General features: G+C 32.9%; 1 protein-coding gene, 1 long non-coding RNA gene and 1 other non-coding gene across 9 annotated transcripts in view; all 3 read left to right on the forward strand.

Annotated features, from left to right (window-relative positions):
• Positions 1 to 8,708, forward strand: part of LOC143238504 (uncharacterized) — a 36,242-nt gene extending 27,534 nt beyond the window's left edge. For 4 of the 5 annotated variants that reach the window (XR_013020614.1, XR_013020611.1, XR_013020613.1 and 1 more), the window contains exon 3: positions 6,414 to 8,708. This is a non-coding gene — a long non-coding RNA (uncharacterized LOC143238504). Of the gene's footprint in view, positions 1 to 1,665; positions 2,049 to 6,413 lie in introns of those variants that run through there. The other variant, XR_013020612.1, reaches the window with a different exon arrangement.
• TRNAR-ACG (transfer RNA arginine (anticodon ACG)) lies at positions 5,206 to 5,278 on the forward strand. The gene has a single exon. It is a non-coding gene; the product is annotated as a tRNA-Arg (tRNA).
• A 5,211-nt stretch (positions 8,709 to 13,919) lies between the features above and the next one.
• The window catches only part of LOC143240348 (low-density lipoprotein receptor-related protein 3-like), a 46,515-nt gene continuing 32,742 nt past the window's right edge, over positions 13,920 to 27,692 (forward strand). The window contains exons 1-4 of one of the 3 annotated variants that reach the window (XM_076482646.1): positions 13,923 to 14,101; positions 17,040 to 17,128; positions 17,600 to 17,725; positions 27,510 to 27,572. In XM_076482646.1, coding sequence (XP_076338761.1) covers positions 17,680 to 17,725; positions 27,510 to 27,572 — 109 coding nt within the window. In that variant the 5' untranslated portion in view covers positions 13,923 to 14,101; positions 17,040 to 17,128; positions 17,600 to 17,679. Of the gene's footprint in view, positions 14,102 to 15,836; positions 15,930 to 17,039; positions 17,129 to 17,599; positions 17,726 to 27,509; positions 27,573 to 27,692 lie in introns of those variants that run through there. The other 2 variants (XM_076482647.1, XM_076482648.1) reach the window with 2 other exon arrangements.

Here is a 27,692-nt window from a genome sequence, read left to right on the forward strand (position 1 = left end):
TGGATCCACCCATTAATCAACTGATTTTCATTTATCTTATAACTTATATCTCTGTAACTGTATTTTAAGACGAAAGTTCACGATGATGTAATACACGCTTTATTATATACTGAATTTACAACACTTCTTACGTGTTATTCCGTAATTCAGCCATTTTTGCATTCGTCTTGAGCTGGAAATCCGCAAAAATGGTATATGTCGTTTATGTCTGTATATTTCTTGTCCATACGTCTTTGGATGTGACATTTTCAATTTAGATAAAAAAAATTTCAGCCATACGTTTTAAAGTGAACAAGCATAAAAATACAATATTCGTTTTTTAGGTCATTGCACACGAATACTTCTGCAAACACTAGTATTTTGTCTACACCCCAATATTAACATTAAATATTTAGCTTAAATTTATTACCGTATTTTTAGCAACGTATTTATTGTTCATGTTTCTGGGATTACTTTGAATTTGCATGTTTTGTAGTAAAAATAAATTCTTAGTGTTACTGTGTCTGTTTTGGAGGAAAGAAAAAGGCTTAGGAACTACTGTTTCGATCTTTGTTGTAAAAAAACAAAAGGCTTAGGGACTACTGTACCTATTTTTGTGTTGAAAAAGCTTAGGGAATACTCTGTCTGTTTTTGGGGGTAAATAGTTGAAGTGTAATGTGCCTATTTTGATGACTAAAAAGGGTACACTTTTTTGAAATTTGAAAACTTTTGAGTAATTTCAGAAAACATGTGCTCAATATTGTGCAGATTTACAGGTACAAGTTGAGAACATGAGACGATTTATTGATTCAATCAACGATTTTGAGCGTCATAATTTGACAGTAGATCCTTACTTGTTGAAGCGAGACTATATCTGATGGTTCGTTCTCTGGCCAACTTGAACTGGTTTCTTGTTTGTTTTGTTGTTAAGTACACAATGAACTATTTTCTGCCCACCGATGCTATCGAAACTCGATTTTTAGCGTTTTAAGCCGCTAAGCCACCGTTGTCATGGTAGATCGCGTGCTACTTTCTGAAACGTCATCACCTTATTTCACAACATTTGACATTAAATGATAGAAATCCGCATATAAAGTAATAAAATACATAAGTTGTACGTCACAAATGTAATTTGGTGTAGCGCAAGAACAAACAAGATATATTGATTACTCTATCTACATATATCTAATATATCTAGCTTACATTACCTATGTGCCTACAAAAAAGGCTGAAAATCATATCCCATCAACGTTAGTTACACAATGCCCTAAGGCACTCTGTAATGGGAAAAGAACAAAAACAAGTAGAGAAGATATAGTAAAACCTTTTCCTTAAAACACACGTATTATCTTCCAGTCAGATCAAGCTGTCTACTTATATTAAAAATTTAAAAAATCAAACTGGTAACGAGAACAGCTAATCAAATATGCTTTAGTTTTGTTTTTACTAGTTTTCCTCGAATGTTCTAAAGTTATATTTGCTTCTACAAGTTTTCAGAATCTTCTTAAATTAAATATATTAATATCATGTTTTATTTTCTTTTTTTATCAACATCTAGAAAATATTTCACTAGGCATGTACTATAACTATGTTCTCTAATTTTTTTATCTAATTATTTCAAGTAATGTCGGTAAAAAATAAAGAAGTTTTCAGTAAGTACTTTTTATACTTGTTTATTTTTTAAAGTTCATGCAAAGCTACAGGAAAAAAAGCGACTAGTCATCATCACCCATCGACAACTCTTAGACTAATTTTTTACCAACGAATAGTGGGATTGACCGTCGCTTCACCATTATTGTTGTGCATGACCTGAAAAGATTATTGTTTGTTTGTTTTTGAATTTCATGCAAAGCTACACGAGGGATATCTACGCTAGCCGTTACACATTTTGCAGTGTAAGACTAGAAGGAAGGCGGTTAGACATCATCACCCACCGCCAAGTCTTGGACTACTCTTTTACCAACAAATAGTGGTATTGACTGACACATTATAACACCCTCACGGTTAAAATGGCGAGCATATTTGGTGTGACAGGGATTCGAATCCACGACCCTCAGATTACGAGTCGAGTGCTTCAACCACCTTGCTATGCCAGGCCACTTTTTATACGCTTGCTTTTGACCTTCTTGGTTTGCCTGTATCCTAAACTAAAAGTGTTATTTTTGTGTTTTCTTTTAGCAATTCCTATCGATGTACTGCAGAAAGTATTGCTAAATACTGGTTTGTATCTCAGGACGGCTGATGTGGGTATTAACACTTTTACTTTAACAAAGAACATGTGATTTTATGTTTGTTTTTGTTTGTTTTTTTTTTGGAATTTCGCACAAAGCAACTCGAGGGCTATCTGTGCTAGCCGTCCCTAATTTAGCAGTGCAAGACTAGAGGGAAGGCAGCTAGTCATCACCACCCACCGCCAACTCTTGGGCTACTCTTTTACCAACGAATAGTGGGATTGACTGTCACATTAACGCCCCAGGAGGGCGAGGCGACTCGGGCGCGAACCCGCGACCCTCAGATTACGAAGCGCACGCCTTAACGCGCTAGGCCATGCCAGGCCCGTGATTTTATGAAAGGGGCGTTATTAAACTGCAAATTTAAATACAGTTGGACTCCACCCACCAACTGGTTTTAAGCCAAGTTTTGTAGTCTTCGATAAGTTAACAGGTGCGTCCTGGTGAGAATGTTCAATTTAGTCCACCGTAGGAGACGTGTTCGGGGAAGGAGATATTGAGTAACAGTCTATTTTTTGTGTGTGGGTTATGTTGTCTTATTATAATCGCGACAAATGTTAGTCTGGGACTGACTTTTTTATTATTTCAAAATCATTGTGAAACACGTGGGGAGCCATGCATATGAATATATCTCAAAAACGAGTAAATCGTATTGGCGAACAAGAAGTAGCCATAACGTATTGCGATAATAAGTAGGCTTAACGTACTGATGAGCAAGAAGTAGGCTTAATGGACTAATGTATCTGGTGTGGGTGGGTATTAACACTTTTACTAATAAAACACAGAAACTTTATTAGTAAAAGTGTTAATACTCACACTAGACGTCCTCATATACATTTTGACTTGAAATGGGTTTCTCCTCATCACGTATATACTGATTTATCTCTCAATTCACCTTTATTTTCTGGAAGCCTATCATATTGTAATTAAATGCGGAAACAATAGCTTCACGTTTGTAAAAATAACAAAATTAGACAAGGAAACCTGTTTATAATTAATTTGCTTATGCCGTCAGAGCAGCAGCACATGAACATGTAGTGAGTGACGGGTTTAGTAGTTCTTACTTAAAACCTCATGAAGACAGCATTCTTCAGATAGCTACATCTTCCGAGGCGTCCTTTCAGTGCACTACTCAAAACATACAGTTGCATTATTTAGTGCCACACAGAAAGACACTTGATAGCTAATATATTAAATCAATAATTAAGAGCTTATGTGTTTAGTAGAATATTAACAGACATGAGTAGAAAAAAACTTAAAGTTAGTTGTGATTGAATAGTTATATATATATTGCTCTGTGTTAATTCTTGTCTGTGCTGTTGTGAAAGGATTATGTTGCTATCCCTACTACCTTGTTTGTATTGTTTAGAAAGATTGATATTAGTTATCCCTAGATTTACTTTACTTTTTGAACAGTTTTCTTTACTTATGTTTTAACACAGTGTTTCAATATACATAGGAAGGGTGTATTTATAGTTCTAAACACAACGAGGTTCTAACTCTAATATTTATTTATTGTTCGCTGGTAATTTTTGTTTCATCCTGTACTTAAGCTTTTTAAAGGTTCGCCCAAAATTATCTTCAAACGTGATGATAACATCGTTCACACTAGAAATATTATTTTTAAAAGTTACCATTCGTTATTAACAGTATTTACAAAAACGAATGTTGCTGTTGAAACTATGCCATTTCAGTGCAATTAGTTGACACCATTGTTTTGGATTTTGAGTTATTCTGTAATAAAAGGACAACTAGAAAAAGAAAAAGAAGAAACTGAAACTTTTTGTTATGATATTTACAAACGCTATCAGAACTTGTGACTCATTCATTACATAGATATTGTTATAAAAAGTAAAACTGTATAATATTATAAAGTTCTCTTGACCTATTGAGATTTTTAAAATACCCTTTTGATGAACAGTCTGAACCATCCCTACATAATAATAATACTGAAAAGATGTTAATAGGACCAATTATACAAAAGTACACGTATTATTAAGTGTGGAGGAGGATTCACGCACCAATTGTGATCCAGAATGCTAAATGAAGCGATCTAATTTGCTAGCCAAAGTAGGAATTGATCCGAAGTGCACATCCATAACCTCCATCCAGTTATGGGAAAGCAGTTGCCTAGAAATAAGACCAACGGAAGAAAAAACAATCCAACTACATGGAAACCTAAAGATTTCAGAATATTGGTTTGGTTTGTTTTGAATTTTGTGCAAAGCTACACGAGGGTTATCTGCGCTAGCCGTCCCTAATTTAATACCCGTCACCAACTCTTGGGCTATTCTTTTACCAACGAATAGTGGGATTGTAGATGTTTTTTCTACACAATTTAAATATTTTGCTTAACAAAATCACACAATAAATCAAAATCTCATTTTGACCACTGATAATAATATCTGCAACCGAATCTCATTCTATCCGCATTTCTATCCCATTGCTCGTAATCCGTGGGCGCGGGTTTGAATCCCCATCACACCAAACATGGTCGCCTTTTCAGCTGTGAGGGCGTTATGAAGTGACGTTCAATTACTCTATTCGTTGGTAAAAGAATAGCCAAAGAGTTGGCGGTGGGTGGTGATGACTAGCTGCCTTCCCTTTAGTCTTACACTGCTAAATTAGGGACGGCTAGCGCAGATAGCCCTAGTGTAGCTTTGCGCGAAATTCAAAAACAAATTATCCCATTGAAATAATGCGCATGCGTATTAGGTAAACGATGCAATATTTCTGGTAATATCGTTATAATAGTGTGTATATGGCTATTTTAGGCAATAATTGCCTTTTTAAGTATATTGTTATTCTTGAAAGTTTCATCGAGTTCGAATCTGTAAGTTATGCTTACTTCGTTTGTATCGAGAAAATTCTGTTTGTGCTTTGGTTTGAGAGCTGTAACTTATAATTTATTCGTTATTACAATATATAAAATGAAGAATACACGTTAAATATTAAATTAATGAAAAAATTTTAATGTAAAAATTATAACCGTCATGGGCCAGTGGCGCAACGGATAACGCGTCTGACTACGGATCAGAAGATTCCAGGTTCGAATCCTGGCTGGCTCGAATTTTAAAACAATTTTTTTATTACGATATTATAACCTTATAAGTGTTTTAGTTTAAGCGTTTTTACCAGGTATTTATAATAACATTCAGTCGTTTTGAATTTCACACGCTAATTTAAAACTTGTAGGCTTACCGAAGGCATAAACGTGATGCAGATAAAACTGGAAAGTTGTGTGATCAGTAATATATTTGAAAGAAAATAATTTACACGTATTTTAGTTATGACGAGAAACACACTTGAAGTAAAAATGTATCTCAGAACGGCTGGTTACGGTATTAACACTTTCACCAAAATAAAGCAGAGAACAACGTTTTGGACTTCTTAGATCGTCGTTAGGTTAACAAAGGTTATACGTATTTTGGCAAATAGCTAAAATAGGTTATAAAGGAATGTTGAGAGTGTTTAAAATAATGGACGTTGTTGCAACCTCTATAGGTATCAACAGTTGAAAGAAAGGTAAGATGTAGCGATGATTTTTCAATTTAATCTACACAAACTGCTTTGGTTGAAAGACAAGCTTTTCTAATAACTTATATTGAAATAAAGTTTTTATGTCCCTGGAAATTTAATACTTCTAAATAGAATATATGGATATTATCTTTTTTCCCAATTATATTTCTTGAAATGGCAAGTGCCCTATATTTTATTTTTAGTTTTTAAATATTTTATTTATGTTGTAATAATTTAAAACTAGGCATAAACCTATATATTGTATCGGTAGTATGAATACGATTTATTTTTAATATACATTAGAAACACAGTATTACAGTTCAAAAAAGTTGTCCCCTGTGTCACAGAGGTGTGTTGGTAGATATACATCACTAGAAACTAGGTTTTGATACTCGTGGTGAACAGAGCACAGACCCTTTGTCTAGCTTTGCACTTAGCTACAAACATACAAAACAATTGAAAAGACGATGAAACTGGTAGCGGCACCTAGTGCAATAAAATGTAACTGCTTCAAATCACGCTATTCTGTTCACACTTTGTAATGTTAATAACGTGCGTTGGTGTGTGTTTTCTTATAGCAAAGCCACATCGAGCTATCTACAATTAATAAATCGTCTGAAATATTTGGAAAGAAATGGACAATGATTTTAATTTAACCACATGGCGTATTTTCGTTTATTTCAGATCTTCACGCAAGGTTACACAAAGGCTAGCCATGCATTTTCAGCTGTAATTTCGAAAGGATAGACCAGAAGGAAGACACAGTCAACAGTAACTATCGCCTACTCTTGAATTACACCTTAATACGACTATTTCATATTTCGATAAATACATGCATAAGACGCACAAGATTATACATCTATAAAGTACAGTTTCCACTTCTACATTTTTGGTTATTAAGGTTTGTTTCACTCGTATCAAAATCATGATTTTTTTAAAACTATTAACTCTTTTAAGATAAGCTTCTCTGCCATTGGTCAAACATTTTGTGTTTCCTAATAATTTTCTTAAAAGACAACTTTATCTTTTATAAGTTAACAAAACTGTTAAAAAAGAACTACTGATTACATTACAGCCTGCTTTTTTCACACTTATTAAAACACATTTATTTATGTAAACGTAAGGGATCCCTTTAATCCCACAGAAAATATAGATTATAGTAACATAAATAAATGTAATCATACAGTAGGGATTTATTATTTCTGTGAAATGATTAGGAATAATGATTCCTTACAATGTCCTTAAAAGGCTTGTTTGTTTATGGTGTGCCCTGCATGAATATCAAAACCCGGTTTTTAGTGTTACATGCCTGCGAACTTGTCGCACGACTATACCTAAAAAATAACAAGAACATCGGAATATACTGGCCTTTTACAGCATTACAGCCATTGACCGTACTCCCAAAAAAAAACGCTCTCGAGATAACAGTCAGGTGGTTAAAAGAATTAGAAGATGAAAAACTGGTATAACCACCTTCCCATTTCTGATTTGATCAAGAAAGCCAAAATTAAAACAACTAAACCAATGCACAACTAAACATGTTATTCGTTAGTTAAAGGGTCAGATTTTACCTTGCCCACCAACAGTAACATTAAATTATAAACATAGGTTCTTTGTAACCCGAATAAACGAAAATCCTTTATAAATGGCGATTTGTAAAGCATACAAGAAGCAGAAACCCATTCGGGAGTATTTAGTATCGCACCTTTAAACTCTCCAAATTGCAAATTGCTTCCAATATTGATAACTTGTGAGGATAATATTAAATAAGTTACTATTTACTATTATCCTTATTAGATTTTGTGCTTTTAAATAATTATTTTATCTTCAGCTCAAACGTTTATCACCATTAAGAGGGAGTGGTTAAAGGAGCAGGTATAAGTTTTTGCTTTACTCTTTTATTTCACTATTATGTAACAGTTTAAATGAACATACAGGGTCCAATAATAATAATAAAACAGTTTGTTCAACTTAAAACACTTGGAATAAACTTCCGCCCTTACCAAAAGAATACACTTAATAAACATATGCTTGGCCAGAATTTGACGTCAATGTTAATGAATGTCAATATTATTTCAAATAATGGAATGAAGAAAAAAAAACTAATTCCAAAAAATACAGCAACACAAAAAGTACCTTTCAATATTAATAATAAAATCAAGTGATAAACAGCAATAATTAACTGACTGTATCGGTCAATAATTAGCTCGTGACTCTTTTCTTACTGAAGCTTTTGGTTCGGTGTTTACACACGTCTCTTGTGATCATAAATCTACATAATCTTCTGCTACATCAATGGTATTGGTACTTCACCTCTAGGAAAGCTGGTGTCAGTTTCATTATGTAAATGGTTAGCTAGAAGGTGAGTTATCGTTTGAATCCAACTAAAACTTTATATATAAACTAACCAATAGAAGGAAGTAATAAATGAAAGATAAACACACACATAACCTTTAAAGATATGAGTAGATATCTAGAAATTGTTGAAGGGAAGATCTTGTTATCCTTGTTAAAACAAACTGCGGTGTCTCCTTCATTGTACAGATCTTGACAGGACATCTTTGGAATTTGGCACTATGAGATTAAAAACTTATTACACATTCATTCTTTCCTCAATAACCATCATCCCAACACATTCATTTTTAAAACTGATTGAAATTGTTATCTACGTTATTGTCACGTGTATGTTTTTGTGACTTATTATTCCAGTTCATCACTTGTCGTTAAATTATACCATTTTCGGGAAATGTCATCCCTAACCAAGTAATCAGTAACTATGAAAGACTTGGTTTCATATTTATAGTTCACCATTGCAAAAAGCCTAATTTTGTTTTGTTTTCTCTGATCCATTTTTATCGATTAGGTTATGTGGAATTTTTTGAAACTTGTATAACGTAGCAGTTAGTTGTGAAATGAATGATAAAATGGGTTTCATGCTTATTACCCTAATGCAAGTTCTAATTGTATTAATTGATTAAAGACGAGTCATGTATTGTGATACTGAGTGCAATACATGTACAAGTAGCATTTTGTTACCTATTTGTCTTGAAAAATGCCCATGTTCTTTTAAGTATGTTAACATAAAATTCATAAATCAAAAACGTTTAAAGGAACAAAAAGGCGTTTATTAGTCCATCAAGGATGTCACTTCCAGTTTCCTACTATTCATGTATTCATCCAATGTACTCTTGAACTCGGCTAAATTTTCTGTCTCTACCACCCTTGATGGCAGCTCATTCCAAAAACCAACCATCCTTTTTGAAAAGTAATACTGTCTAATCTGCAGATAGCTCCACGTTGCAAAAATTTGAATTCATGACCCCTTGTCCAAATGTTTTCACTGCTAAACTAAAAATTTGATGGATCTATATTGTCAGTATGCTCAATAATCTTAAATTTCACCTAATTCCTTCTGAATCTCCTTCTCTGTATCACTCTAGTGGCTCTTCACTGAACCTACTCCAATAATTCAATGTCTTTCTTGAAGAAGGGAACCCAAAACTGTACACAATGCATTAAATGAACCCTTATAAGCGATTGAAGAAGGGAGCCCAAAACTGTACACAATGCATTAAATGAATCCTTATAAGTAATCTGTATAGTGAAAGAATAATATATCTTGTATTATATCCAGTATTTATATAGATGCTACCCAAAATTTTATTAGTCTCATTGCTAGCTACAACACACGGTATAGATGACTTTGTGGTTTTCGATTATAATACCAAGATATTTTCTTCAACCACAGTATTTAATATATTCCCTTTTAAATTACAACAATAATTTGAATTGTGAAAACCGATATACATCACCTTACATATTGGATAGTTAAACATCATCTGCCACGTACAGTCCCAGTGCATCAAATGATCTAAACCTATCTGTAATACTGTATCATCTTTAATACAGTTAACCTCTCCAAAAATATTAATATCATGCGCAAACTTCAAAATTTTGTTAGTCATTCCAGAGTCAGTATCATTTTAAAAATTATAAACAGCAGAAGACCCAGCACAGAATCTTAAGGCACACCACTTGTAACTGTGATCTAGCTAGATCTAACTCTGTTTATTACTACTCTCTGCTTTCTACTCTTCAGACAGTTTTCTATCAAATTTAATAACGTTTCCCTCACACACACAGATTTAGTTTTTGTAACAAGTCTTTTGTGAAAATGCTTTTTAAAAATCAGGGTAAACCAAATCCACAGTATTCCCTTTATCAACTCTTACAATCATATACTCGAATAATATTTGTTAAACGAGACTTTCCCATAGTGAAACCATACTGGTTCTTCGACACTATATTAAACTACTTTAAGTGGCTTTGCAATACATTTTAAATCAAAATCTCCAAAACCTTTCGAACAACTGATGTAAGATTAACTGGACTATAATTGTTTGGACATTGTTTATCACCTTCTTTAAATATTGGATTAATATTAACCAACTTCCAGTCTTCTAATTCTTTTCTACTACTCAATGACCTATAACAATATTTGCTTGTGGATCACAAATACCTTCTTTAAGGTAATTTAAGAAACTGGATAATTCAGCTTAAGAAATTAACAATTTGAATACGAAGAAGTAAAACCAAACCATGAATTGCTTCAGATATGAATAATTTATTTGTTACCTTAAAAAAAAGTGCATACCATAGAGCAAAGCAATATTAAGCTAACTACTGTGTCCATCGCGAAGAATCAAACCACTAATTTTAGCATTGTTATCTGTAAAGTTAGCGAGGGATAAAAAGCTTCAATAAAATTATAAATCATTTACATTAAATGTTTAATTGGTAGATCAGTTTATTTTAGTATTTAAACTATATATTTAGTGTCGTATTTTGAAACATATTCTTACATAAGAGAATATTGAAACTATTATTATGTATGTACATAAACATAATCTCTAGTCCAAGAAAGCAGGAAGCAGGAAGAAAATAAAAAAATAAAAAACGGTTCCTAGGATTGGTTTGTTTTGAATTTCGCTCAAAGCTACACGAAGGCTATTGGGGTTGGCGGTTCCTAATTTAGCAGTATAAGACTAGAGGGAAGGCAGCTAGTCATCACCTCCCACTGCCAACTCTTGGGCTAATGTTTAACCAATGAATAGTGGGATTGACCGTAACATAATAACGACCTCACGGCTGAAAGGACGAACATGTTTGGTGTAACGGGGATTTGAACCCCCGGCCCTCAGATTACGAGTTGAGTTCCTTAACCACTTGGCCATGCCGGGCCCGCTTCTTAGGAGACTGTACATCTTCCATCAGACCCGAACAAGCACACGACACAAATCAGTCAAGTTTAATTAACTAAATATAGCTAAGAAACTAAAAAGAACAAACTGTACCCAACTATATAACTAATTTCCAAGATAAGATAACAAGGTAAGATAACAGAAATAAATAAATTTAGTTATATGGAATAATTTCCAACCTTCTACAGTTTAATGTAAATTAATACCTCAAAATAATAAAAACAGAAACTGAATAATAAGTATAATTATTTGTTAGAACCCTTCTGTTTTTAAATACTACAATCTTTTACTAGTCCGTTAGGAATTTTCAACAATTAGAATAGCGTATAATGATAGTATTCAACATCACTGTGTACGCCATATCCATTGCTGATGACGCATTTGTTGTTTCCCGTGTGACGGATTTACTATTAAATATTTATTTTAATATCAATGTTTGTTTAAGTCATATTCATATTTCGAAATGTACGTAACTTGAATTGTTAAATCTGTATTGTGAAATTCCCGCCTATCCACTGAAATTGTAGAAAATTCTCGAGTATAAAAATCAACAATATATACGTGTACGTGAACACCAATGTATAGTCTATATTGTTATGCAAGCTGAAATTTCGTGGAACCCTTCCCATGGCTATAAATATAACCAACGCGATGTGCTAAGACACAGTATATATTATTGGTTTGCTATAAGCCTCGGAAGAAATAACTGTGATTTATACAACACTTATTAATCGGAATTTTCAGATATTTGATATTTAAAGATTTTAAATATTACAAACCATTTAGCTCTAGCAAATTCACAATAAAGATTAGTATTTTTCACGTAAACATTATATAACTTTAGCGATAAAAAACTTTGACTGGCGAAGAACTTAGAACGGAGAGCTAGCTAGCTCCCTGCTAAGTAAGTTATACGTACTTCAACTTAAAATTAATTCGTTTATCGTGAACCCTCGATTAAATATCAAGAAATTTTCAGATCAAATAGAAGACTCGATATTGTTTATAAGTTCATAAAATTTGTGCATGTAGATCATTATTTGAAATAACCGTTATGATAAATTGTGTTATTATTTGTGCATTAAATTTCTTCATATTAAAAAGAAAAAGAAAAAGATGGGGTAAGCCTATTCCAAAGATTGTTGAAAATACTTGTAAAAGTAAGCACAAGTTAGATATCTCTTTCAACAATGCTTACTTAAAACAGTCGTTGATGAATATAATCTAACTAAATGTGGAATACTTCACGCAGATCTTGGTCTTACTCAAAAGTGAGGTATCTTCATGATTGTTTCTCCTATTACCCCATTCTTTATTTTCATTTTTTTTCGTCTGGTGTAGAAATTATTTTGTGCTCCAGCATCCTGTAGAACTCATTTTGTAAATATCGAAGCGAGAAGTTTATTTGTATGATTAAAGAGTTTCTTAATTTGTAAATTGTGCATTTATCCGAAATCAGTCAGTGTACATAAATTTTGTACTTAAGTTTCACAATATGATATCGACTGCATAACTTATGTGCTACACGCCATAGTCGGTAAAACATTTCACTCAATATCCTAGCTTTGCCGGCAAAAAACGTTATGTACCATGATAACCGATATCTTGATGGAAACTGGTATGGAGGAAAATGCTTCGTCAAAAGCGGCAAACAGCGTAAAAGGCGTGTTGCCGAAGTACTGTTATATTATTTTTATTGGGAAACCGTATAATGCTAGTAAAAAAGGATTTGTTTAAAAATTATTACTAGTGTTATTGTAATGTAAAGCCACACAAACAATCATCCTATAGGTAGCGCTCCTCTGGAGTGAACACGTATGTAAAGAATAAATTTATTGTTGTAAGTGTTATTGCTTATTTCCCGAGAGTCCCCCGCCGGAAAGCCTTTGGATTTACAACGCTAAAATTAGGGTTTGATTCCCTTCGATGGACTCAGCACATAGTTAGATGAGGCTTTGTTAAAAGAAAACACATACACACTGTTTCCTGAGTCTTTACATTATGTCCCTTTCCCTAGTAGCACAGCAGTATATCTGTGGACTCACACCTCTAAAAACTGGGTTTCAATATCTATGTTAGGCACAGTACAGATAATCACTTGAGTAGCTTTGTGCTTAATTCCAAACAAACAAAACAAATTTTGTGTCCCCTGATGAGAGAGCGGTAACTCTTCGAATATACAGTGCTTATATCAGGAGTTCGATTCCCTTCAGTGGTCATAGCAGATAACTTTAAGTATCTTTGCGATAAGTAATACACACTACGTTTCACAAATTGCTAAGAAATTACTTGTACTTAAATTAATAGATGGAAAAGTCAAGGCTTATAATACGATATTTAGAAACAAGAAAACAGTTTCTTAAAACTTGAAAATTTTATTTTTACTGCAAAAATCCTTTTTTCATAATCTAGTGAACTGAGAACCAAACATTCAGACACTAAAAAGAATCTCGGATTCAAGTATAGACGTGTTTTGAAATTCCATCTGATTTTTAGTTCTTCGGAATTTAATTTTTTAACATTCAAAACAACCTGACGCAAGCGTATTTATTTAATATTATTAGCGTTTCTTTAAGTAAGATTATTTTATATGTATTGAATTTTTTAATAAGTGTCAGAATTACTGTATATGTTTAACACGAGTTCAAAGGTGTTAGCGATATTTCTTATCGTAATACAAACTGTTGATACAAATTCTTACATTAAATAAATAGTTAAGTCAATTAATTTACTTTTAATCTTGTACTGTGATTGTGAATATTAAGTGTTCAGTTAAACTTCTTTAATTGACAAATATTATGGTTAACTTTTCTGAAAATGCTAATAAATACTATTTTCACTTTCATTTAACTTGGAGAGTCTTTTCCACGATTCTCTGTATATTAATTTTAGTATGTTGCTTGGTTTTTATCATGACGTTGTTCAGGAAGTTGTAGAGGAGGGGGTTTTTAGGCTTCGAGTAAGCCTAATAGAAGTACAACTGGGTAGTTGCTGCTAAAGGCTCTGAAAAATTTAATAAGAAACTTATTTATGATTTCAGTTTATGACGACCTTTTTGTTGTGTTTTGTTTTTATGATTAGTAGAGAATATCCGAGGTTAAGTTCCTTCAGGTGAGAATATTATTTTATCAAATTACGCAAACCTAATCAAGTTAGGCCTAACGTGTTAATAATATAAAAAAGCAGTAAAGGTGGTTATATTATTTACATTTGTTATTACAAATATAAAAATATATCATGTCTAAGTCATAAGGCAGGTCACTTGTGTAGTATCTCTGAACAAATAATGTTAATAGCAGTAGCATAAATGCTTATGCAATAAATTAAATTGGAACTTGAAGGAAAAACAAGGATAGGAAGAGTTATTTTAATACTAATGTTGGAACGATATCTGTAAACTGATACAGGCTGAGAGCGAGAAAGTTCAAAGCGTGTTAAAGGATCAAGCCTAAAAGTGAAATGTGTTGAAGAAACTTTTTATGCATATGCAAATAGTGTTGCAATTAAAATCTTAATATTTTAATACATTTTTTTGAACTGTGCAATTCAGTGCATGTTTCACAGAGTTGTAGAATTAGTTGTCACATAACAGTGCACACATCTGACATCCATGCATACATAAGAAAAATGCACACCTGTAAATTTCATACCAAAACTGTTTGTAGATACAAATAATTCCTTGATTATACTTAACAAACAGTTTGAAAATCATTGAAATAATATTATTATTACATTATTTTTGTCTATAGTACTGTAAAGGTTTAACTGCCTGTTGTAGGAAGAATTTGTGATAAAATAGTGGAAAGCTTTGAACTTTTATTACTTACATTAAATACCATATCAGTTCATGGTGGCATTAACATAAATCAAGATTATTTTTTTTGTTTATCACTTTGTATTTAGGTTACTATACATACTGCATTGTAAAATCCTAATTATTAAATGTAAATGTTAAAATCCATGAAATACACCCCACTGGTAGCTCAGCTTGTAACATTAAAAACTAGGCTTTAGTGATAATGATGGGCAGAATACTGATAGCCTGTTGTGTAATTTTGTGCTTAACAACAAACATAAATACATGTACAAATTTATGAAATAATTTGATGCAAAATTGAGCCGACATAAGCATGGTATTGAGTGTGCTCACTTTTAGTGTTAAATACAAATAAATTTAGGATGTGTATTTTTCTAACATTTTTTCCTTCAGATAAGGAAGCTTTGCTTCCTGGCTTCACATTTTAAGACTAAATTTTAAAATATCTATATCACTGGCTACTGCCTAATCTACTCTTGGCTGTTTCATACTGCTATTGCAAAATAAAAATGACTTAAAAAATGAGGTAAAGACAACAGTGACATAAGGCCTATCAGTTGTGTATCATTACAGTTGAATATGGGGAGAAAAATGATATTGTTTCTGTGTAAAAGGAATGCATTACAGCAAAGTGTTTATGTAAAACACTTAATTTCTTGTTTTAATTACTACAGATGCTATTTTTATGAAAAAGTTATGACCAGCACAATTTCTAGTGTATTATATGTGCTATAGATCCTGCTGTTACTAATCAAAATATTCACATAGAAATTGACGTATCTTTTTACAACACTTTTCATGCACCGATATCATGACTGATCCAAAGTTGTCCAAGTTCCCAATTTGTTTTTTGTTAGAGATTAATGATTACATAATGAAAGATTATAGATATAGAAAGGGTATTGTTTATTATTTCATTTGTTTGAGATTAAATTATAACTACAATTTTATTTAATGTGCACATTGTTTTTCTTGCAGTCATTTGTTAAATTAGTAAGAGCCATTCCATCCCAGTTTTAGGAAACCTAGCTTCTGAAGACAGCAGAATATTTTGAGGAGAAAAGTTCAGATGGTTAATTGAACAAGATGAGTGTCATGATATTGGCATTGTTTTTTTTTCAGGTACAGCATAAGATAGCTGAAAAGAAATGTTTCTGAATATTTATTTTCTAAAAAAAAAAATATTTACATGCAAATGGATAATACACATGTATAATTATTTACTTTCAGCACTTTTCTACCCTGTATATACTTATTCAGGACTGTATGATGATTAAATTTTGGCCAACGAGGCAGGGAAGTCTACCAGTATTGCTTAATTGATAGAAATTTTGGTCACTTCACTTCTCTAGTGGATTTGCTCACATTAGTCATTGTGAGTCAAGGAAGTGTGAGCTAGGCTGTCTGATTATAGCACTCTTGTCTGTTGAGAGGCATGTCATAAAGCAGAGTATAGGCTTTGGTCTATTTGAACCTTAAAATAGAAGTGTTTCCATTGAATGTAAGAGAAATTGGCAGGTTATTAGTATGTAACAAGACAATTTACTTAGGTGGTTGATAAAATTAACATTACAGCTTGTTTATTATCAGTGAAGATTGAATGTTAGCAAAGAAGGCTCCAAATAAACTCCAGAGACAAGTGTCACTTCCATTTTCTTTTGTACAAATGAATGTGGCAGTATTAATACAAGTTGGGGAATATAAAAATAACGCACAAGAAGTACGTTGGGAAAAAAAACCTCTCCATTTTCAATCCTGTATTTTTATTATTATTTAGAACCCTACTATTACTTGGAACTCTAAAGATATTAGAAACTTTTAATTTATAATAAATGAAATATGCTTATTTTATAAAAGTATGAAATTCATTCATATAATTGGGAACACATGATAAGAATAAATTAGAAAGCTATTTTTCATGATAAGACCAAGAAAAAATTTGCACATCACTTTAGTACAAAATGTCAGATTTTATGTTTCTATTTCTTTAAAAAAAAAAAAGAAGCTAAGAATAACAGGTGTCTTTCGATAGATTTTTTGAAGGGCAGTCTTTTTTCACAAAAGGAGAAAGACTGGATAAAATGCTAAACAGCTTTTTATTTTAAAGGTTATTACAGATCTGGGCAGTAAGTTTGAGGTTTTTCAGCTTGAACTGTTGGTGTCACAGCTCATGAAAATAATCAGCTAATGAAAATGAATGTTTCTGATTATTTCTGTTTTTGATTATTCCAGTTATCAGACTCATGTGAGAATAGTCAATTAATGAGCCCAATTATTAATTGCTTGGCATCTTCCACTAATTGCCAGCTCTACTAGTGAAGGTGAGAATTTTTGAGATGAACCATTTCTTTAAAATTGGAAAATATTTTTATACTGGAGTTAGTTAAAGAAACATCTGTTTTGGGAAAAAAAAATCAAAATATCCTGGCTTCAACAACATTGCTTTTAAAAACTCAAAAGATGAACGTACCAGTGGCTATTTGAAATGTTATTGAAAAGTTCGTAATATAGATAAGTGGAGGTTATGACCTTAGCATTTAGAAGTAGAGTTCATGGCTGCTGATAGCTATTCAGTGCTATAGCATTAACAGCCTGGTATATTATTGCTCGTGCTAAGTATATTATTTCAAATTCATTGTTGTATATGAAGGTAACATAATAAATTAAGACAATATTAAAATTTGTAACTATAGTTGTGAGCAAAAGCTGTTAAGAGTTACATTTGAGTTTATTCATAACTGGTAATTAACACAATAAAATCTTAATTTTCTTAAATTGTTGTTTTATTACAGTATTTGATGACTTTGACAGGATTAAACAAATCGTACCTTGGATCATATGAATTAACTATTGAAAAAACTACATATTTAACATGCAGCTGAAATACGTGTGTACAGTGTGGTTCCAGTGTATTTCAGGTGAGTTTTTTATCCTTATTATAAGTGCCAGTTTGCCTTATAAGTACAGACATATACAAATAATTTAAGGACAACACTGCACAACAAAGTTTTTGCTTCTTGAACACTGTTGGGTGTTCCTTGTAGATTTTTGGCTGCTGATCACGAAAATCACATCCAGATTTGCCCATCACATACCGTTTCATCAAAATCTTCAGTTTCGTTATGTTTTTTCTTATATTTGTGTCTAAAAACTTTCGTTTGTGTAAGAGACCTATGAACAATGTTTTGTGCAGTCTGGGCATGTCCAGACATGAAATCAGGCCAGGTTGGAAGCTGTTGTGTGGAAGTATGCAGCCCGGGCAGGCTGGAGCCAGTTTGACCCTGTCTCAGCAGGCTATAAAAGTGGCTTGCATACACAGATGCTGCTCATTGGATTAATATAGATATTACAGTGTGTACGTATTGTTTCAGAATATAGCATTGCCTCAGTAGCACTGTAACAAGTAAGTTAGATGTTATAGATGTTTTACAGGACAATTGGTGTCGGTCAGTATGTCTCATCAATGTCGTAACAGCCACGATACATTCTACTATATTTGTGGCAAGTATTCCTTGTTCATCAGAGACACTCAATGACTGCTCTTGTGAAGAAAGCATATCATCTGTACTTCAGCTGTAAAATTGATGATCAAGACCAGGAATGGGCATCTCGCATTTGTTGTGCAACATGTGCTGTCTGTCTGAGAGCTTGGCTCGGAGGCACTTGAATGACAATGCCGCTTGCTGTTCCCGATGATATGGTGGGAACAAAAAGAGCATGTGACAGACTGTCACTTTTGTTTGACTAATGTGTCTGGTTTCTCTGCCAAAAACAAGAAGTCAATTGAATACCCTAATCTGCCTTCAGCAATGAGACACATACCACATGACGACAGTCTTCCAATGATATTGATCCAGATTTTGAACCTCCTCAGGTGATCCACATCTCATAACACAGTCAGAATTAAACGATTTGGTCAGAGATTTGGGTCTGTCAAAAGCAAAAGCTGAATTGCTGGGTTCGAGACTGTAGGAATGGTGTTTGTTGTCACCAGGTATGAAAATTTCTGTTTTTCGAAGCTGCCAAGATGATATAACCAAATTCTTTGCACAAGTTGACAGTCTCTTTGTGTTGACATCGAAGGATTGCTCTCTGCTTTGGGTTGTGACCGTGACCCACAAGAGTGGCATCTCTTTATTGATTCATCAGTGTTAAGCCTCAAAGCTGTTCTGTTACACAGTGACAACGTTCACCCTTCAATACCTGTTGACTATGCAGCACACATGAAAGAAACCTACGAGAACATAAAATGTTGCTGAAGCACATCCGGTACAGCAAGTACAAATGGAATATCTGTGGAGATCTGAAAGTCGTTGCCCTGTTACTGGGACTGCAGGTCAGCTATACAAAGTACTGTTGTTTCATCTGTGAATGGGACAGTCATGCCAAAGAGTCACATTATTCTACACAGAGCTGGCCACTCCGTAAAATGTTAGTTTCACGACAGAAAAAATGTAGTGCATGAACCACTTGTCGACCCCGGCAAAGATTTTTTTGCCTCCTCTTCCCGTAAAATTGGGACTTATGAAGAATTTCATGAAATCAATGAACAAAGAAGGCAAAGTTTTTTTTTATTTAAGACAGATGTTTCCAAGAATAAGTTAGGCCAAGATCAAACAGGGCATTTTTGTTGGCCCTCAGATCAGGCATGCTATTATGAGTGACAAGAGATTCGAAGATCTGTTAGTTGGGCCAGAAAATATTGCCTGGAAAGCCTTCAAAAACATTGTTGACAATTTTCTTGGCAATTACAGAGCCCAACACTACATTCAGACTTCTCAAAACATACAAAACAATGAAGTGCAACATGTCACCAAGATTCATTTCCTCCACTCACACTTGGATTTTTTCCCTGCAAATCTCAGTGCTGTCAGTGATGAACACGGTGAAAGGTTTCACCAGGACATTGCTGCAATGGAAAAACGATATCAGGGCAACTGGAATCCGTCAATGCTTGCTGTCTACTGTTGGACACTGCAACATGATGCACCAAACATTGAATACAAACAAAATCAGGAGAAAAAAACTTTTAATTATGTTGAACTTAATCGCGTATTAGAAACATAAACATAATTAAATACATTATTGCTGGTAAACAGTTAACTGTCTATTTCTTAGAGTTCCTATGTGATGAACCCAAACCAAAACTATATTTGTGCATAACCACAAGGTACCTGTCACAATCAACAAAAACTTTTCAGGAAGTAAAACTTTAAAAAAAATTGTTGTGCAGTGCATCTGATACATCTAAGTTATCCCATCTATTAACTACAAAAATAAAATGAACCATCTCAAGAAGTATTAGCCCCACCCACAGTTAACATAAGGAGTGTAATAAGGGTAACAAAAATGAAAAGAAAAATACACAATATTTATTAAAATGAGCAGTGAACAGCAATATGTTGACACTAACTTTCAAAAACAGCATCTATTGAAGCCAGTGAATAAATGTTGAGGAATTGTGACACAACAGTGGTAGAATGACAGTCTGGAAGGTATTGCCTGCCATGGAGGTCTGATGCTTGACTAAACATTTGTTAGCTGACCTCTGAAACTACTTGAAGGTTAAGCACCCCAGGTCATCCAATCTGAAGAAATGTCACCATGTGAAACTCTGTGGTGACGATTCTTTAGCTGATCCAGTAAAACTTAGCTAGTCATCATTCAGTCATCAAGCCTGCTCTCAAATTTCTTTAAACTTCATCTATGACATCTGAAGGCAGCCCATTCCAATAGTCAAACACCCTTTTAGTGTTAACAGAAGGTGACTTCTACTTTGTCAAAATTTATACTTATGTTCCCTAGTCTTATCATTCTCACCATTAAATACCAAAAAGTAGATGCTTCAAACTTATTGATTCCCATAACAATCTTAAACATCTCAGTCAGATCCTCTCTAACTCTTGGCTTTTTGAAAAGAAAATTATTTCAAAGATCTTTGCTTATCCTCTTATGACATCCTTTCCTTCCTAGGTATCATCCTAATATTCCTCCTTTAAACTCTTTTGAATAATTTAAAGTACTTTCTAAAGTAAGGAGCTCAAAACTGAACACACTACTCCAGATGTGGCCTGACCAATAATCTGTACAGTGGTCTTGTGACCTCTTTATGTTTTAAAATAGCATTTATGTAGATACAGTTTGAAATACAATTTACCCTACCACTTGTAACAGTACATTGTTTCAATGTCCTGAGAGTCTGATCACTTAGAATATTAACTTCGTTTTCATCTATACCAAGGGTGGCCAAACTTGTTTAATGTAGGAGCCACATATGATAAACTTCAGATGTTCGAGAGCCACAAGACATGAAAAAATATTACACAAGTTTTTATATAAATATTAAGAAATACATGTATGTAGTTTTTAAACTGTTAATTTGTATTAGTTTCAATAATCACAAAGCACACACACATGTATATATATCAAATGTTTTCAAAATCCTGGCTGATTATTGTTTTAACTATATTGAACATATTTAATATGGTAATGAACTATGGAAACATCTAAGAAAAATATGCAAATTTGCATTTCATTAACATTAAATGAGACTGCAAAAAATAAAAGGGGTAAAAACAGATATTTTTAATTATATTTGTCTTAATAAATATCTGGTCAAAACATGGAGGAAAATATGTAAAACAATATAATTAGAGATATTTTAATCAGATACCACCTTACAAAATTTTAGTCTTATCATAATATTTTTCTGGTACAGACATTGATACAATTATCAGACTATTTACTGTTAGTAGAGATCTTGTGAGTTTTCATCTTGGTCGTGAGTCATTGAAAGTCTGGCTGATATGTTGTCAAGGCTGTATGAATTAACTCCATTGGGTGTTGATTTGTAAGGATTGCACAATGCTTTGTCTTCACAAACCTTGTTACAGAGTACAATGATTCACAGTAGTATGTTGTGCTGAAAATTGAGATGAGCTACACACTGGTTTTCTTTAGTTCAGGATATTTCTGGAACTTGCTTCCAGAACTCAGTTGTAGAATGGGATTTATGTATCATCTTTAGATCCGGGTCCTCATGTAGTTCTATTTGTTCCATTTCCACAGCAGATGATTCTGTAACCAGAGGTTTGAGAATTGGACATCCATTATTTGATCACATCAACCATGAATGGATTTACAAGAAAGGTGAAGTAGGGCTTTAGCTTCTGCAAGTTCTTGAAGCTATCTAGGAAATTATCGTGCAGACCTTGTAATTTATCTTTGGTTTCTTTTAGTCTGTGGTCTTTTATTTCAATATCAGGGAATGTATTTACTCTCCTTTTGAGATTGGGAAAGTAACTGAAGTTTCTTAATAGTATGTCTCTTTGAAAAAGTCTTATTTTATTCTGAAAGCTGAAAATTGTCTGAGTAAGATCAGGAACAATCTTATCCTTCCCCTGGAGTGCCAAGTTGAGAGTTTGTAGATGATTCATTATATTAGTAAGGAACATTAGATCTTGCATCCATTTATCATTTCCCTATTGAGAAGAGAATCTTTTCTTCAAGAATGATAATAATGGGTTCCAACAGATCTACAAACTTAAGACATTTCTGGTTGACAGCCACCTCACAGTGCAGTAGAAAGAGACATTACTGGGTTTATCTTCCAAGCTCCAGTTCTTCAATAAAATTTTTGAACTGTCAGTGGGTCTTCCCATTTAAGCATATGAAACTGACCATTTCAAGAACAAATTTCATAACATCTTCATACTTGAAGTATCTGGCTGCCAGGTGTTCATGATGAATAATGCAATGAATAGGGAGAAACTCTGGAAAACTGGGATCACTTTTCATAATTCCAATTATTCTTGCATTTTTCCTCACCAGTGCAGGTGCTACATCTGTTAAAACACTGATGAGTTTATCCAGTAGAATATCAGCATTTGTTAAAGCACTGTCAAGTGCATTTTTAATGTCCACACCAGAAGTTGTTTGTTCTAGTGCCACTAAGTCCAACATCTCTTCTTTCACAGTTACATCAGAGGAAACATAACGAACAAATACTGCCAGTTGTGGGCTGTCTTGTATGTCTGTAGATTCATAAAGGGCTAAGCTGAGTGTAAGGGAATTCTTTAAATTAGTTTGCATTTTGTCTGCAACATCACCACTGATCTTGGAGTAGAGATATGTCACTCTGTATTGTGGCATGAAACTTATGTTTATGCTATTAGTCACTGAAGTTTTGTGTTATGTGAATATAACACTACAACAACTTCAGCTATATTCTTCTTGACAAATTCACTATCAAAATATGGGCATTAGGTATGAGCAATATTCCATGATATAACAAAACCAGCTTCAGTTGTATCAACTTCCTTACTGAACATTGTCAGCAGTGTCTGCTGGCTATTTAGTGATGATGTTAAAACAGTTAACTTGTTTTTGTGTAATTTTAATTTACGTGGATGAGCAGATGAAAAGTTTTTGTGATTTGTTTCATAGTGGCATTTCAAGTTACTGGCTTTGTAATGACTGAGTAGCATATTACAGATAAGACACAAAGGTTTACTTCCTTTAATGGTGAATGCAAAATCTTTCTCCCACTCTGGCTTAAAATTTGCATTTTCATCTTCATACTTTTGCTTCTTACAATTTGATGACACCATCTTCCTTCAAGATTTTCACGGACACTTCTAGAAAGGTAAAGTGAAATAAACAGTTATCTCCAATATGCACAACACAACCAAACCCTACAGCACCTGGTATAACACTAACACCCGCTAAAGTTCACTGCTCGCAACATAGCCACACACCACAATAACGCGACTGCAAGCCATGCCCACTAAAACTAACATTATCAGTACCAGCTTATATGATTACTGATTCTCCAGTATAATTCCTCTGTAATTCTTGCTGATCCAAAATTTCTTTAATCCTTGACTTAAATTTAGCATTAAAATTAGGATTTAAATTCTTAAATATATTTAATCACCATGAACATTAAACTTACATTTTAATCCAGTGGACTCTCAGCTTATACATGGTAAATAATTATAAAGCTTGAAAGTTTTTATTTACCTTTTATATTAATTGTGATGCAAAAAGGAGCTCGGCCATGTATTTCTGTGAACTGTACATTATATGTGAAAGAGCCACGTGTGGATCGAAAGCCACAGTTGTTCCTATAAAAATATACTCATAAATAAATTGCAATATCATACAGGCATTACCTTCCATTTAGTATAATTGAAAGTCAACTGCAATTTATCCATTCAAGTCAACAAATATTACAAAACCTTTTGTAAGGCACTAGCAACCTTCATGCAATCAGAAAACCCCAGACTTCAATATCTATATAAAATGACAAACTCTGGATTGCATGGTACAGTAATATTAATTCTTCACAGTATTGTGTAATACTTTGTAACATTGTCCCAACTTAAAATCTTTATCCTTACATGAACCATGTGACTAATCAGTTTCTACCAGATCAGTTTGAGATGCTAAAAGTACAAAGAAATAATCTTGTATCTTGAAAAATAAGATATTAGTTTTACTACTGGGAACATTACAACATGCAGAATTAAGTTCACTTTAAAAGTGTTAGTTATTCATTGTTAAAGACTATATTAGGGTAACCAGTGGAATTTGACTTGACAGTTGGTAATTTTTAACCAAGAAATAAAGTTGCATCAAATTGTTTTTGCTGGAAGTATCTCATATTGGTTACAAGAGAAAGAAACTTAAATTAATAGTTATTGGTTTTTTGAGTTATGAATCAGTGGCACATTATAATTTGAACTATCAGACTGAATACATTTACTTATAACATTTCTGGATTTTCCTTAAAAAATTGTGAAATTTCTAAAGAAAGAGACAGAATTTATAAGATATAGATATAATAAAATGAAAGTCTGTACCAGCCTAAATGTTTATGTCGTGAAGATTTATTTGAAATATTGTATTTTTATGAGAAAAAAAATTCTTTATACCTTATATAAATATTACTTTTATTCTATTTGCAATATAGGTTTAGGGACTCGGTTACATATTCCATAATTCTTGTGGTTTATTTATACCAATTAAACAAAAGGCACAGTAGTAATAATTAGTGTACATAATAACTACTACGTTAAAGAAGTTTAAAAACTGCTTATTGTGAACTTAGAAAACTTTTATTTAAATATCATGTACAAGGAAGACTAGGCCTGGCATGATCAGGTGGTTCAGGCACTCGACTCATAATCCATGGGTTGTGGGTTTGAATTCCTGGGCATTATAATGTCAGTCAATCCCACTATTTGTTGGTAAAAGAGTAGCCTAAGAGTTGATGACTAGCTACCTTCCCTCTAGTCTTACACTGCTAAATTAGGGACGGCTAGTGCAGATAGCCCTTGTGTAGCTTTGCACAAAATGCAAAAGAAACCAAAAAGGAATACTACTTATTACATTTCTACCAGTTGCCCTTCTTCACGAGTAAAATGCATTATTTAAAAAATATATCCATATTATTTGTAAATGTACAGGGTGGTCCAAATTCTTTTTCCTGTTTTAAAATTTAGTAATTGAATAACTAAAGAAATAGAAGCATGTTCTAGTTGTCAACATCCTGTAGATTAACTCATTTATTTTGTAGCATGTTGCTAGACTTCATGTGTGTACCTTTGGTGTTTCTCAGCATTTGCAACTGATATTTGATTTCAGTTCACATTTACTGTAGTTGATTTTTATAACATTTTTTTCTGAACAAAACGTGTCAAGAAGTGAAGGGATTTTAGATATATTCCCAAGTAAACATCCTGATTAATAGCTGAAAGTAATTTTTAAAGAACAGTCTGAGAGGCTATATACCTGGTTTCTGATTAGCATCATAATTAACAACTAGAAGTAAATTCTAAGGAACAGCATGAGAAGCTGTATGCATGGAGTTTTGTCAATTAAAAGTGACAGCCAAAATCCGTGATTAAGTCCATAGTTACAACAGGTGATCACTTACTTGACCATGACCAAGTGCTTCCATCAGTTTTCCAGTACTTAGTTTGACACTCATAGGATATTCAAAAAACAACTAAAATAAAGTTTAAATAAATATTTTCTGTATGTTCTGGTAACTGTATTTAATAGTCTTCTTAAAAATCTTGGTAGATACTTCAGTGCGACTACTGATGTGTAATTTAATTTATGAGGTCGTTTTTATTATATAAGGAGGTATTTAGAGGTAATTCTAAAGCTTTTCTCAGCCAGTTGGAGAAAAGCCTAGTTAATTATCCTTTCAATAAGTGAGTTCTGATACCACATGTTTAGCAAGTATTAGAAGCTTGTTGTAAATGCCATTTACTCCAATAAACTTATCTTTACCAATTTTGTCTATTTGATAGCAAACAAAATTCTCAGTTATATGAATAAAAAGTATATCAATTATATTAGACTTGGTGACAGGTATAGATGGATGACAAAATAAGATAAACCATATCTTTCAACCCAAAGTAATTTACAGTGTTTATAAATAATTTAAAATTTTGCTAACCTTTGACTGCTCACAAATGACTGTCCATCTCTGAAAAACAACAACAAACAAACAAACAAAGCATTCAAAGAATAAAAATATGATACACTAATATTCAGATCCTGTTATCAGATTTCTCTGAAAATATCCTTGTTTACCAATGGTTTTACATTTATATTTACAGAAGGACCTGATTTAGTTATGACAGGCTAACTTCTTACCTATGTCTTCTCATAACCTTTACTTGTGTGAGAATGATATGTTCTAATAAAGTAGGCATCCTTAACTTCTTACCTCTCTTTCTCATCACACGTAGACCACCTCAGAAAGCATCTTAAATAAGACTACACCCACTATTGGAAGTATTTCAATACTGATTGGACACATTTTTAAAATATAACACTGTTTAAAAAAAGGGCTACTTTTTTTTGCTAAACAAATTGGACCCTTGCCATTTTAAGAAAATCCAAAATATCATCATTTCAGCAGGAAGTCTACATTAAAATATGTCAAAAAATATATATTGCCAATAAGGAAAAGATTATTATTAGTCTTAGATGTATTATTACTTCTAGATGTGTTAGGACAACAACAGTTTCTGTCTGTAGACAGTGGCTAATAAGCACTTTCAATGAGCCATTTGATTTTTAATAACATGTACCTTATTAGTAATAGATTCAGTGTTTTGAAAGTTACAATTCCTGCATCAATGCTGTGGAATATTGAAGTATTTTATAAACTGAAGTAAGCATTTCAGAAAAGCTTGTACGAGTTAATTATGCCACAAAGTAGTCTGGTTGTTAGGGTACTCAACTCACAATTTGTGGGTCATGCGTTCTAACTCCCATCAACAAACATCCTTGCTTTTTCATGTGCATGGGCATTATATCATGATGGTCTATCTAACTGTTTGTTGATAGAAAGAGTAGTCCAAGAGTTGATTGTGAGTGGTGTTATCAGATAGGTGAAATTAACCTATCATTTTATTGTTTTTTGTTTAAATTCATATGATCAGATTTTTTTCAATGTTAGAAGAAGGGTTAAAGAATAAAAATTTGTTTATTTTGTATTTTATGCTAAATAAAAGAGCAAATAATTATAAATAACCTGTAGGATAAAGTTTTTATGCTGGTGTATTCTTATAAAAATGTATGACCATATTTTTTGTTTACTCAGCCTTATTTTTCTAATATTTGTACAGCCTTGCTGGTTTTATTTTAGGAATATTTATTGTGTATGTATATGTGTTACAGTTTTTATGATCGGTGTGTGGAAAATTACCGAAGCTCGTGGACAAAATCATCTCATACGTGAAGGTAAGTTTACTTTTCCTTCAGTTAATTTCTTTTGTATTTTAGAATTTGAATTTGTTGAAATTGAAGTTATTTTTCTGTCAGTTTGTATCTGCTTTTATGTTAGCTCTGATCATTTTATTT

The sequence above is a fragment of the Tachypleus tridentatus genome, chromosome 13 (genome assembly GCF_004210375.1).
Source record: "Tachypleus tridentatus isolate NWPU-2018 chromosome 13, ASM421037v1, whole genome shotgun sequence".
NCBI classification, from domain to species: domain Eukaryota; kingdom Metazoa; phylum Arthropoda; class Merostomata; order Xiphosura; family Limulidae; genus Tachypleus; species Tachypleus tridentatus.